General features: G+C 40.3%; 1 protein-coding gene across 2 annotated transcripts in view; it reads left to right on the top strand.

Annotated features, from left to right (window-relative positions):
• SHANK2 (SH3 and multiple ankyrin repeat domains 2) overlaps nt 1–14,008 on the top strand; it is a 364,507-nt gene that overhangs the window by 205,077 nt on the left and 145,422 nt on the right. For both annotated transcript variants that reach the window (XM_064452904.1, XM_064452902.1), the window contains one exon: nt 13,675–13,757. In XM_064452904.1, the coding sequence (XP_064308974.1) occupies nt 13,675–13,757 (83 nt within the window). The remainder of the gene's footprint in view (nt 1–13,674; nt 13,758–14,008) is intronic.

Below are 14,008 nucleotides of genomic sequence, written 5' to 3'. Positions count from 1 at the left end.
TTTAACTTTTTAACATATATGCATAGCTTCATTTGTGTCTGGGAGATAGTAGCAAAAAAATCTGAGTATGGTCATAGATGTAATGTGTATATATGACGCAATGTATACAAAATAGATATAACCACGTGATATAGTGGTGGGGTCACATCTGAATACTCGTTTGAGATTTTAATGATTTAAGATCTCTGCATATGTGATACTCTCTGTTCTTTTAGGCATAGAGAACAATCAGCACCAACCAAATTATGGAATGCAAAGTATGGAAAATATTTTGTGCGTGTGTATTGTTACTCTGTTTGTAGATATTTCCTTGGGCTTGCCTGATGCCTGTTCTGGGTTAATTAATTTTCTCTGAGTATGAAAGTCTGATAGTGCTGAACTGCTCTTAATGTGTGAGGCAGAAAGACAAGGGTAGCTCATTTTTAATACCTTGTACCTCATTAAATTGAAGAATATAATTTAATGCAATTTGGAAAATTATATATGTGTTTAAGCAATAATTAAGGCATTGCAGATTTTGTGGAACAAGTGGAGATGTAAAATTTGAAGTTTTTCATTTATATTTATTTCATTTCTAAGGAAAATTATCTTACTTGCTAATAAACAACTTTGCACTTTGCATCCCCTGCTGTTGTGAGCTGCCATGACTGACTTGAGCTGTTCATGTTGGTGACTACAGAAGTAATTGCTAAAGTAGGAGGTAAAAAGGGTGTCTGTGTGTGTATGTGTCTGAACTGTAGTATCTCTCTGTTGAAAGCTGTAGTATAATTGCACAAAGATGCAGTATTAAAGTCTAATACCATTACAGGAAGATGCAAAACTATATGGTGAGTTGTAAGAGTTTTCATGAACTTAAAATGTGCCTTTTCACGTTGTTTGCTGCCTTAATAGTGAAGTTTCTTTAAAGCACTTCAGTAAGATCCAGTGACTAATGGCTTTGTAACTAATGATTAAAATTTGTCAGACATTTTCTGGGCTAGATATTTGCCTGAATTTTTAGCAGTAAAGCGTTAGCAAAGACAGACAGATAGTTTCCAAGACCAAAGTTGAAAAAAAACCAAACCGTATAACCCTTCCCAAATTTAAAATTGACGTGTTCTTTCTGTAAAGCTTGAAGGTTCCACCTCTAGTGCCGGTGAAAACCTAACGGTCTAACAATGGGTACACAAGGTCCTGACTGCAAGGGCCATGGTTTGGTGGCGGGCCGTTTCCTGTACAGCAACTGCTACTCGCTAAAGTCTCTTCTGTGCAACTCCTCTGACTGCGTGCTGGAGGATGGGGTGGATTGAAATGTCGGAACTGAAGGCAGCAGCCTGTGTCCTGTGCATGGGGAGGAATAAAGTTTTCTAAGTTAGAATAGGAAAAGAAGGGAAAAATATGAAAAAGGACTGGAAATGACAGAAGGTGAGGACAGCAAGACAAGATTGTGAGGGTGTGATATCAGGTTAGTTTGAAATAGGAGTCACATAATGAGCTGCAAGGATAGAGTAGAGGAAAACAGGAGATTAAAATGATTGTTTTTCAGGGGAAAGGCGAACAATTAAGTTTCTAACAATTAGCGGGTACATTCCTGTCTCCTAGGCTCCACCGCGATGACTGAGCTTCCTCTGTGTGACCTTTTAATTCCCTGCCCACTACACCTTTGGCTGCCTTCCTCTCACCTAATCACTAGATGAGCAAAAGCTGACATATGGTGCCTCTGATTGAGAGTGATGCATTTTTAAGTTTTGGCAGGCCAAAAGGAACAAATAACTGTTGGGCTCGCACTGTGGGCTTTCCTCCAGTGGGAGCAATGATTTAAACCACTTCCCCCCCTTTCCAGCCAGATTTTCACAAATATTTATTGCATTTGCAGAATTTGATCTACAAGGCACCTTCTAAGGGTGACTGGCAGGAAATGTATGTCTTTTTTTCCTCTTAAAAGAAGAAACTATCAAGTCAGAAAGGGGTTGACTTTCATGGTCTAAGTAAAGCTGGTCGCTTCCGTTGTGCAAAATATAAGGTTGGTGGGAGGAGGAGGTCTTGTCTTGCCTTGGGACAAATAGATGTGCTGGCACTGTATTTCTTTATCACTTGGGTGGGGTCAAACCCTACAAAGAGGGACCTGCTAAAGAGCAGGGAATAGCTGGAGTCAGGGTGTTCACCTGCAATAAAGAAGTTCTGGGCTTGAGTCCCACGTGTGTTAGACTCCTTTGACTTAAACCGTGCCTTGTATTGCTGATGAGTGCCAAGATCCTGGAGGACAGGGCGATTCTTTATCCAAGTCTTTTAAAGCTATTATTCTTTCCCTGAGCCAAGAGACAGATGCTAGCTCTGTCCTCAGCGGTTGTGGCATGCAGGTGGGGATGCTGGGTTGGAATGATTGGCAGATACGCCAATTGACTAGCTGGTGATATTGCTGGGGGTGCCTGTTCTCTCCGACATAAAATTTCATCCCATATTCTGGACAGATGATGTCTAACAAAGGCTTAATTTTGACTAAAATATATCAACAAAGGATTTGCTTTAATGGGTAAGCATTTCACTAAAACTGATTTCAGGGCAAAATTCTGAGCAGAAGAATACTGAATGTTAAGTTAAACACGTGTGCTAGGAAATAGCTGTAACCGCATATTTAGAAAAAAGTCTTATCCGTGTGTCTTCTAATTTCTCTAATTTTAAATGAAAAAAAGCATGCTGGGCACAGATAACAGGTCTCAGAAATAAGATTTAATGCTACCTCTACTGTAAACACTTCAAATATCATAAATTCTGAAATACACTTAAAATTAAGCTCTATGCATTTTAAGTTAGTCGCTCAATTGAGTTGAAATGTAAACCAAATATTTTTACTCCGTCCCCGGTACTTACAAAATAAAAGCTTCATATTTCCAGAAATGACACGTCTGTGCAACTGGCGAGCGGCAGCCGATCGTCAAAGGAAAGGGTGCAATAAGGAGAGAGGCCGGTTCGACATCCACTTAATTAAGAAAAGTAACTGCCATTTTAAATAAAGCAGAGTTCTCTCTCTTCATCAGCTGGTATCTGTAAAGTCAGGGATTTTTGACTGCTACCAAAGCTGTGGGCTAAACTGGCCATGCTTTGACAGAATTGCTGAACATTATGATACCATTAGACGGGAAAGCTGTTAAGACGGACATTTCTCAAGCTGTTTTGCAGATAAGTAAACAAAATTTGGAGTAGGCTTAAAATAACTCAAGGGCTTAGGGTAATTAGAGAAATGGAGAGAGGAGAGAATATATTTCAGGAAAAAAGGTAGTGATGCCACCTCCTTTTTGATGTTAATGAGGTTGTAAAGCAGTATGTGGTTAGTCAGGATTTTTAAAGGGATATGTGCAAATTAAGCTCTAATTAAAGCACCTCTTAATTTGTTTTCAGTAAAATCCTAGAAGTTTCTCACTCTGTCCTGTGTTTTTAGAGCTCTTGGAGAAGAAAAAAAGTGGAGAAATGCTTTCAGAAAAACTTTCCTCTCTGCCTTTGTTAATACCCCATTTGATTTGAGGCAGAACTTGAAACTTACTTGTAACATGCCTTTTACTGAAGTGTCATAAAATTTTACACAAACTTTAACACTGATGATTAAAGCATGTAGAATTTTACGTCTGCAAAGCTGAAATGAACAGTCCAGGGTTATTCAGATTTCTTGCGGTTAGAGCTGTATTTGGCCTCCAAGGCATGTAGGGCAGGAGGGCAATAACTCCTCCTGCTCATCATAGCAAACGGGGTGCGACGGAAACCCCGAGGGATCCCTTAAAAGTAATTTGAAACCTATGGTTATCACCAGTCCTGCAATCGCCAGTCTCTTTCCCCTATTTCATAATTTCTTTATGTTTAGCCTTTAGTGCGTTCAGACTCTCTGAAAAGCTGAGTGAGCAAATCAAGTTACCTTACTGAAACGTACAGTGAGTTAAATAATTGTTACAAAGACCTGCAATCTCAAACTGCTACCTTAAAGGGCTCGTAACACATTTTTAAAGTGTTGTTAAAACACTTTTTTTTAATTATTTTTTTTTTACAAAAACTGTGACTAACGTGTCTTACAGAAACACAACTCAAGAAACCCTGAGGAAGGCAGATGTAGTCCCCTGTATTACCATGGAACACGCACGTGCCAAAGCGTGATGACAGAACTGTACGAGGAGACGGGAATAGAGTGTACCGCCTTTGTCAGTAAGACAAGGAGCAAGTAGCGCAGCTTGGCTGGGGGCTGCTGGAGTGCTCTGGGGAAGCACCAGCTGTGCTTGTCCATCTCTTACACCCTTCCCTGCTTCTGGCATTTGGCACAGGCAGGGTGCTGGGCTCCAGGAACTGACATGTGTCCAACCAGCATGGTTGTGCACGTGTTCCAGTGGCGCGCTCTAAAAACGGACGGAAAGAAATTGGAAGCGCTCTCTGATGTATGCCAGCTCTGAGATGAGTGTAGGGATTGATTAGCAAGCTTTATGAACAGCTTTATGCAGTTCAGGTGCTGCATCAGCTGAAGAATATCTTTATTATTATACATATATAGTTATAGATTTGTACATTCATACCGTTATCATAAATCTGGGTTTACATCCCTCATTCCACCCTTGTTATTTTTCCCATTTGCTAACCTTGAACATGTTTTTTCCATGTTACTGTGCTTGTCTGTGATAACACTGACCACCTTGAGCAAAAACATTTGAAGAATTATTGATTTTAAAAACCTATATAGAAGAACAGTCTCATTATTAATAGCTATTATTATTATTCCCTTTATGTAAATACTTTGTATGTTAAGGTGTTTAGGGAGCAAATTCCTATTTCAGTGTGGTTTGGTGGCAATAGCAGGGGCTGGAACTGCAGCTGGGTTGGGGTAGGACAATACAAACGTAAGAAGTAAGGTGGGCAAATATTCTAGTTTCCTAAACATATGTATGTGTTTGTACAGTCTGCTTGTTCAAGGCTCATAGTATGAGCAATGAATATTAATATTCTCATAGTGCATGCTTAGATTGCTCAAATGCTTGATAATTACAACTGGAAATTGCTACTAACCATTAGGTATAAGTGGAGTGTGCTGTAGCCCAAAGTACTAATGTGGTTGATGGAACATCTGTATGGAATGGTTTGAAGAACTCTGCCTTATCAAGCCCTCATGCTCTATACTAGGACACCTGCCTGAACGTTTCATGTTTTGTTTTTACTTCGTTATGTGTGGTACTTGAATTGACTATTTATTTTTAAAATACAAATGGAATTAATGAAGATAGAGGAATGAAGCTTTTATTTTTTTAATCTCACTTTACCGCCCTCCTCACCCCACCGTGCCTTTTCGTCTTCTCCCTACCAGTGCAGATGCAAGAGAATAATAACATCTCTCTTAAAAAGGACTATATATACTCATTGTATTGTGTGTATATATAGTGTGTGTGTAAGTATTCATATATGGACAACCATATATCATACATATGGGTACATATGTATCCCATATATATTTATATAGTGTGTGTGTGTATATATATATAGGATCGTGACCTTACCACTGACCTTTTTTTTCCTTCCTATCCCATTCTGAAATTTCCGTACAATATAAAATCAGGCTTTTACTGGATGATTTTTATTTCCAGGAAGTTGTTTGGCTTCCTGTTTTGCTGCATCAGCATGTTACTTCAGTGCTTACAGTTTCAGCAGTTTAAGGTGAAAAGAGGGAAATACCCAAAAGTAGTACTAGCCACCTCAGGTGGCTGGGGTGTTACTTTAGGTTCCCTACTCCCTTCTACACACCAAAGAATGTGATATTAAGTGTAATTAAAGGCTGGATAAAAGAATGTGGACTGATATACATACATAGCAAGAGGAAGTGTTTCCTTGGTTCTACATAAAGTAATTGTGTAACTTCTTTGCACTTGTGTCATAAAATTTTATGTTTCCCTTTTAAAACCTGTATTTTTTCTTAATGTCTTTTAGCATAAATTCATTGAAGCGTAGAGCACTGTTACTTTCTCTAAGATGGGTTGCTTCTTAATAATCACGGTTAATCCTTTGGGCGACTCTGTCAGTCACAAGGCTGGAAAGAGTAGCACAATCCTTCTGATTTCCTAATTCTTGTCAAATCACTTCGTGACTGATGTTTTATTTTTTTGGTAACTTAGTGAGGAACTGTTCATTTTTTACCAAGGGGATCAAGTATTCAAAATCCAATGGAGACGGCTTGATTACTTGTTTAAAAGTGTGAATAAAACACCTTTTTAAGTGGAAGAAGTTCTATGACCTGTCAGATTTTGCTATAGTCTGTGATTTCCTCACAATGCAATATAGACCTGTGCAATATAGGAATTAGGGAATATCTCGATGTCTTTTATGGCATGTTACAGTTTGACACATACCTCTTTCATCGACAAGTGAATGTCAATGGCAGGTATGCAGCCTTGCTTTTCTCATGATCATAGATCTCTGTGTGATGTTTACTGAACTCTAGAAACAGCACTGATACAAGAGATCTGAAAGAAACATATAGGGATATGAGAAGTATGTAGGAGTATTGCTGAAGCATCCTCTCTTCTTTTCCCATTCCTTTACTTGACCGGAGCGTAGCCAGCTGAGGAAGACCTGACTATGCCATTCAGCCATGGAGGAAACACCAGCTTGGCCAAGGAGGGATTAGAATATGGCATTTCTATTGCAATTTCAACTTATTTGCCACAGATAAAGCCAGACAGAGCAATAGTGCAAGGGTGACGGTGCTGGTCTTTTTCTCCTTCTTTCTTTTTTTAACTTGAGTGCCAGCTGTGCCAGTAAGGCGTTGACACTCAACCAACTGTTGGAAGTGCTAGTAAAGATACTGTCGTTGGATGCTGCAGTTTCCTTGAGAGCACCAGTGAAGCTGGAATCCATAGCTAGTACTAAGCATTTTATTCCATGCTGCATATCCATATGCAGCCTTGATTTTGTAACTGGTTTTTGGTGAAATAGCAAAATAGCTTGGAGTTGCTGTCGTTGTGAATGCCTGATGAAGTAATGCTTATTCTCCAGTGTAACCGTTCTGAAGACACTAAAGGGTGTTTTGGGAACTGTATCATCTTTTATGGATGGGTGGCTTTGTTACCTCCAAATATGACCTCTAATTCATCTAATTCAGTTTTAACAGTAAATGTTGTACTGGTGTGAGAATTCTGGATCATGACAATGAAATCATTGTTTTGGGAAATAGCTCAACCTCAGCCTAATTCCACTTCATGTAAAGTAGCTCCAAGATAAAAAAACGTAGGCCTGTGCCCCAACACCCGATCTGAAGAAATGGGAGACAATTACATCTGTGTGTTCCTGCAAACAAACAATTTGGATGTTTTTTGAGGTAAGGAGAAGAAAGTAGAAAATCAAACACTGCAGAGGAAGGAAACAATGTTTTTACTTAGATAATCTATTGTGAGAAACTCTTGGCCTCAGCTATTGAAGAGCAGAAAGGATGACACTGCATTTTTTGTTATTCTGGGTGATTCGTTTCATCCCTTCTCTGTCATATTTTAATTATTGTACCATCATTATAGTCCTTGGACTCTTCAGCTACCTAATAAGGGGTTTATCAACTTAAAGTTAACTGTTCTCCAGTATTTCTGTTCTAATGACAGGTTGTGTCTTCCTTGAGTATAATGTTGAGGTACTTACCAACAACCTGTTTGAAAATACCGTCTTACTGCCCTCCTCCCAAACACGTCTTGCTGTAAACTTCCAGTTACACATACAGTCTAAAGGAAAATCATTTAGACTTATCTTAGATGACTGAAATTGTATTGGCAGGATTGATCACTTTTACAGAGTAAGTGCCGTGCATGTGTTTCTGATGCAGAGCAGGACAAAATATGTAATTGTAGTTTTATTGAATATCTCCTGTAAGAGTATATTGTGCTTACAGAAAGCATTGCTAGAAGGTGGGGATAAAGAGTTGAAAAATGCAAAATGTAGAAAATAAACACACGTTCTGAAAAATGGTAAGACATGTTTCACCAGAATAGCTGGAATTTGTTATTGGTTATTTAAGATGTTATAAGAAACTATGAAAAGATTCTATCAAAGGCAGTAGCCCTGGGTTTTGAATTATTTGTTAGCATAATAACCTATTGTTGTTCAAAGCTGTATCATATGTTTACCAAAACAGCACATTCTTAAGACAAATTGCATTGCGATGCAGTGAAAGACATCATCACGTGAGGGAAGGTCTGATGAAGAGATGTGGATTTACTTGGCCAACTGAAAGAAGCGAACTTGGAGAGAATAACTTCTCACTCCAGGCTAGAGCAAGCCATCTGACTGACGGGTTCGTGGGCTTGAGTTTGGTTGTAACTCTGAATCTCATGTGTGATCTGTTAGATAACTTTTCTGCCTTGGGAGGCCATAGTCCCGTTTGTTAAAGCTGAAATGTTAGACATAGATTACATTTCTAGGGGATGCCCAGTTGGACGGAATGATGAAAATAATTCCTATTTAAATTCAGTTTTACCCTGCATTAGGGAGAGATCGACAATATACCAAATAGCCGTTTTTGTTTTCAGATAAAGTTGATCATTTCCAGTGGTGTGTACTTTACGTGCTGTTTTTCAGATTGAAATCAGCCATGATACATGCGATACAAACTTGCCTGGAAGTATTCTATGGTCCTGATAGTTTCCTTCTCTGTAATTCAGTATTCGAACTTCTGGAGTAAGTTATGCTTTAAGATAGGGATGTAGTTATTCTAGTTGTGAAATGGAAGATAGGTTTCACGGTTTTGTGTCCATCAGGAACCTGTGCTTCAACCTTTATGTTCTTCATGTCTCTTTTATTAAGACTTTACAATTCTCCTTCCTTCCTCAAGTACTATCTTAATGGGCTGTTAGCAAAGCAGAAATTCTTGCTGTCTTGAAAAGTCTACACAAAAGCTGGTTGTTATGTTGAACATAACAGTGCTGCGTTCAAATCTCAGGTGTCTGTTTGACCGTGGGTAAATCTCTTTATTTCCTTTCTCCATTGGTAAGTCTGTAAAATTATGGAAATTCTAAGAGCTCTGCACAATTCTTGAGCCATAAAGTGTTAGAGAAACTACATGAACTGATGAACAAGTATGTTTTATAATATTTAGTGTTTGGATAAAGCAAAAGTGATTTCAGATTGACTTATTTTTCGGCCTGAAGTTTTTATGTTAAAGATTGTACTTCATGCAGAAATATTCTCCACTTGTTAGGATGTGTTTTGTGTTTAACTTTGTATGCAGTGAATCTTGGACTTTCAGAGCCCAAAGTCCAAGTAATGTGTGCCCTATTTAAGGAATGAGCTATTGATTTTAAAATTACTCATTTTATTACCATAATACGAAACTAGGAATATTCTGAAAACTTGTCTCTGAAATGGACTCTGTTCAATTTCAGTTTGAGAGGGGACAGAAATGGACTTTAAGGATTTCACCTGTTGAGATTTGGTGTGTCAGCGATAGCAGGGACTGTTCAGCCTCACGTAGAGCCGTACACTGTACTCAAAGCATCTGTGAAGAAACTCCTTGTCCTCTTGCTTGAGCTCAGACCTCTGAACAGGCTTGTAACGTAATGTCGCCTTTATTTGTCCCGCATAGCTATACCCTATACGCATTCTGGTGCTAAGTAATTACAACACCTTCAGGATCAAAGAAATGCTGCCAAGAAAGCTTATTGTGAGAAATTTTGGCCTACTTTACATTTGGCACTGCTTTGCCTGCCAGGACCAGGTAGACTCTGAACAGACCTTGGGCCTGTCTTCAGTGAAGAGGTCCAGTCTGCTGCTGAGATCAGTGAACCCTGTCAGGGCAAAGCAAACAAAAAGCAATACTGCAAACAGCCAGAGGTGAAACTTCTTTTTCCCCCTTCTGCAAAGTGAGTTTGCTGGGAGAAGGGGTGTGGACGGTGCAAGTTCGGTTCATTTCTGTGTCCATGTTTGTTTTTCCTGCTGCTAGTTCTTAGCTCTGCAGCACTGGGGTGTGTGTAGAGAATCAGTTTGATTTCTGTGATTGCTTTAAACAACTTTTAAACTGCTCATGCCGTAAGATTATTGCAGATCCCCTTCTCCTAGCATGTAAATAAGGAATGGCTACACATCTGACTTTTTCAATTTATTACCAATCGATTCAGAGTAAGATAATGAGAAATAAAACCAAATCTTAAAAACTGCTTCCCCTCACCCCTCCCTTCTTCCCAGCCTTAACTTCACTCCTGATTTTCTCTACCTCCTCCCCTGGAGCGGCACAGGGGGATGGAGAATGAGGGTTGTGGTGAGTTCATCACACGCTGTCTCTGCCGCTCCTTCCTCCTCCAGGGGAGGACTCCTCACACTCTCCCCCTGCTCCAGCGTGGGGTCCCTCCCACGGGAGACAGTCCTCCACAAACTTCTCCAACATGAGTCCTTCCCACGGGCTGCAGTTCTTCACAAACTGCTCCAGTGTGGGTCCCCCACAGGGTCCCAAGTCCTGCCAGCAAACCTGCTCCACCGTGGGCTCCTCTCTCCACGGAGCCACAGCTCCTGCCAGGAGCCTGCTCCAGTGTGGGCTTCCCACAGGGTCACAGCCTCCTTCGGGCATCCGCCTGCTCCGGCGTGGGCCCCTCCATGGGCTGCAGGCGGATATCTGCTCCACCGCTGACCTCCATGGGTGCAGGGGCACAGCCTGCCTCACTGTGGGCTTCACCACGGGCTGCAGGGGAATCTCTGCTCTGGTGCCTGGAGCACCTCCTCCCCCTCCTCCTTCACTGACCTTGGTGTTCCCGAGGGTTGTTCCCCTCCCATATTCTCGCTCGTCTCCAGCTGCAATTGCTGTTGCGCAGGTTTTTTTCCCCTTCTTAAATACGTTACCCCAGAGGCGCTGCCGCCATCGCTGATGGGCCCGGCCGTGGCCGGTGGCGGGTCCGTCATGGAGCCGGCTGGCGCTGGCTCTCTCCGACATGGGGGAAGCTTCTAGCAGCTTCTCACAGCAGCCACCCCTGTAGCCCTCCTGCTACCAAAACCTTGCCACACAAACACAATAGAATCAGTAAACTGTATTTGTCAAGTAATAGAGATCAATTTGTGCACTTTGTTACCAAAAATTCATGTGGCGCTTCTGCTTCCTGTCCCTTTCCTCTCCCCCTTGCATGTAAAACACAAAATTTGATAAAATTTTGGCAATTTATAATTCCCATTTTCAGTGTCTGAACTGAAGTATAAACTGTAGTTTATGCAATAAATGTGCTGTACATGAAAAAAAAAATCGGAGGTGGTTTTCATACTTTTATCTGAACAGTCATAGACCTCGGCATTGGGATGAAGTGAGCATAACTTGAACATGCCTGTTCCTGTTATTAGCTGACTGTGAAAGGACCCGAGGTGCTCTTTTTAGGTGTAGATGCTTAATGTTGATCCGGTGAATTGATCTGAGTTTTCTGAGCACTGCTTTTGGAATTTCAGCCTTCAGCTTTCTAAGGAATGATATTATGAATTTGTTTGGGTTTATCAACAAAAATGAAAGAATCAGAGCAAGGTTTGGTGAGGAACCAAGCTAATAGGCCTCTGAAATCTTTATATTAATGAACTGAGGTGAGAGTGCGATTTGGGTAGGGGAAAGGAGGTGTTGTCATTGAACCAAAGGCTTTCTGTGATTAGGTTCTCAAAAATAGCCTTCTAACTTCTATTAAGCTGTTGATTGTTTACAAGGAAACTTTAAGGAAATCAGGTTTATTAATTTGACCGTGTGTTAATAAAAATGCTGGAGACAGCTTTACAGTCGACTCTTCAGTGGATAAGCATGGAGCCCCACCTTGAGAACGTGAGTGGTGAAATGAAGAAAATAAGCCAGTACGCCTGTAGGTTCAGTCCGTTTCTGCCACATCAGGACGCTGGTGGAGGGCTTCGGCGCCACAGTACGGGCTCTGAGGGTTGCGTACTCCACCCCACCCCAGTATGCCTGAACAGGAGTGTGTTTGGCTTTCTTGAGAAATAGACGTTTTCTTATTACATCTGTTCCGTAACAGGGGTGTTAATGGTAAGAGAAGGTAATGTCTGAACGCAGTAAATAACAGTAAGTTGTGCGACAGTGTTCAAAAGCTGTTGGTTCTTATGGAGATCGTCTGTTGTTCAGAAAGTCACCGTTGTGGTAGTTTTAATTCATGTGCTCTTCCATTCAGTGGTGTTTAAATACTTTGTAGTTTAGAAGGCATCATGACATCATCACTTTAGCAGTAAGATGAAGTTGTATCTCTCAGAGTTGGAAAGTCACCAAAAGGATAGTCTGTGATACACGAAAGGTCTGGAGTTTGGAGGCTGTCCGTCAGCGTCCTGATATCATCATCCTTGTCTTTGTTCAGACCTTTAAATAAAAAGGTCACACCAATTTCTCTTTAATTACTTTCCTCCTCCCCTTCTGGATTATTAATGGCGCTGAAGGAGATCCGGTCTCTTATTGTATTGAGTGCTTTAGTGATTAGATTCTGTACAAGACCAGTGGCAATAATAGTTGGCTAGTAAAAAATTAAGAAAAGGAAAGAAAACTTGCTCGTACTTCTTTCTGTCTTAAATAGTTTTGCAGGTATTTCAAAGCCGACGTAGCAGGGTGTTTTGCAGTGCTTATGATTCATGAATACTTAACCCTTGACACTGCCTTTATTCAGAAGAATGTCGTGCAACTTGTGCTGTGTAATGGCTTTGTACTGAAAGGAGCGTTCAAAATATTTTTTTTTTCTTTTTTTTACTTTGAGCTTATTTTTAGTAACCTGGTGTTTAACAAAAGACACTAAACACTTCAGGCTTTTACAGATCGTTGTGTACGAAAGGTCCCATTTTAATGTGGATTTTATGCATTTTCTTCATCTACCATCTACTTTTTTCTTAGTCAATGCCAGTAAGATTCCTAAGGCTACTTTCTCTTTAAGGACACACTGCTTACATAAATAGTCCTTTACACCGTCTCCTTGTTTTATAATATTAATTGTTTATCAGAAGATGGGAAATATTCCTTAGAAATGTGTTTTCCTGATTGTGCATGCCTTGTTACTATTTCAATTATGCAGATTCTTGATGCTGTGGAAATTTGTGCTTGATGACGCCAAGGCAGCTGCACGTTGTTAGCATTGTAGGCTGTCAGATGATCATGTGGGATTCTTGCAGCATGCAACATTCAATAGGATTGAAAAAGGGCTTTTGATGCAAGGCATAGCTTTCCGAATATATTTGTGCCTTTTAGTTAGCTAATATAAAATCATAATTTCTTATCTTTAAATTTAAAATGCTGCCTCATTTTTCTTCTGGTTGGTTTCATTTTGGCTTCACTAGAAGATGCATCTGGTACATCCACGATTGAGGAGTTTATTAATGATACTGTCGTTCAGTTCACTTACTTTTTTTCCTTTTAGAGTCCTAGCTAGCCCACAGATTACATGATCACATGTTCATCCAGTCATTCATAGAACACAAACCACCATGCATGATTTCTTCTTCTTTCTTTTTCCTCTCTGCCTTTTTTATTCCCTTTAAGTTGCTTTGTCATGTTCTCTTTTATCATTAAGCTTAGTCTTTGTCTTCCCCGTGCTGCTATTTGTTCTATATTTTCCCATGCTTGGTTACTGCAATATTATTTGATTAACGGGCTGTGATGATGATGAACCTGCACACTGGAGGAGCAGCTACTACAGTGGTGATGAAGGGATGTAATAATGGTCGCTATCCTCGGAATTCTCTCTACAGTGACTGCATAATAGAAGAAAAGGCAGTGGTCCTGCAGAAAAAAGACAATGAAGGATTTGGATTTGTGCTCAGAGGGGCAAAAGGTACGTGCTTCTGTGTGTGTGTGTGTGTGTGTGATGTGCACTGGCATGAAGAAATTTATACATCTCTGAATATAAGCAGGAATTATTCTTGGTGCACTTGGTTGCTAGACAACAGGATTCTCTGTATGCTATACTACTCCGACGGATTTTAGTGGCTTCTGTCTGAAGCAGTTTGCATTTTTACATAGGAGAAGCACTATATAATTGTTTCGGGGGGGAGAAAGTTTTGTCTGTATTTTTATTGTGTCAGT

This window comes from Phalacrocorax carbo, chromosome 5 (genome assembly GCF_963921805.1).
Source record: "Phalacrocorax carbo chromosome 5, bPhaCar2.1, whole genome shotgun sequence".
NCBI classification, from domain to species: Eukaryota; Metazoa; Chordata; class Aves; order Suliformes; family Phalacrocoracidae; genus Phalacrocorax; species Phalacrocorax carbo.
Note: the sequence above shows the minus strand (reverse complement) of the source record. Positions and strands in the feature narration are given on the sequence as shown.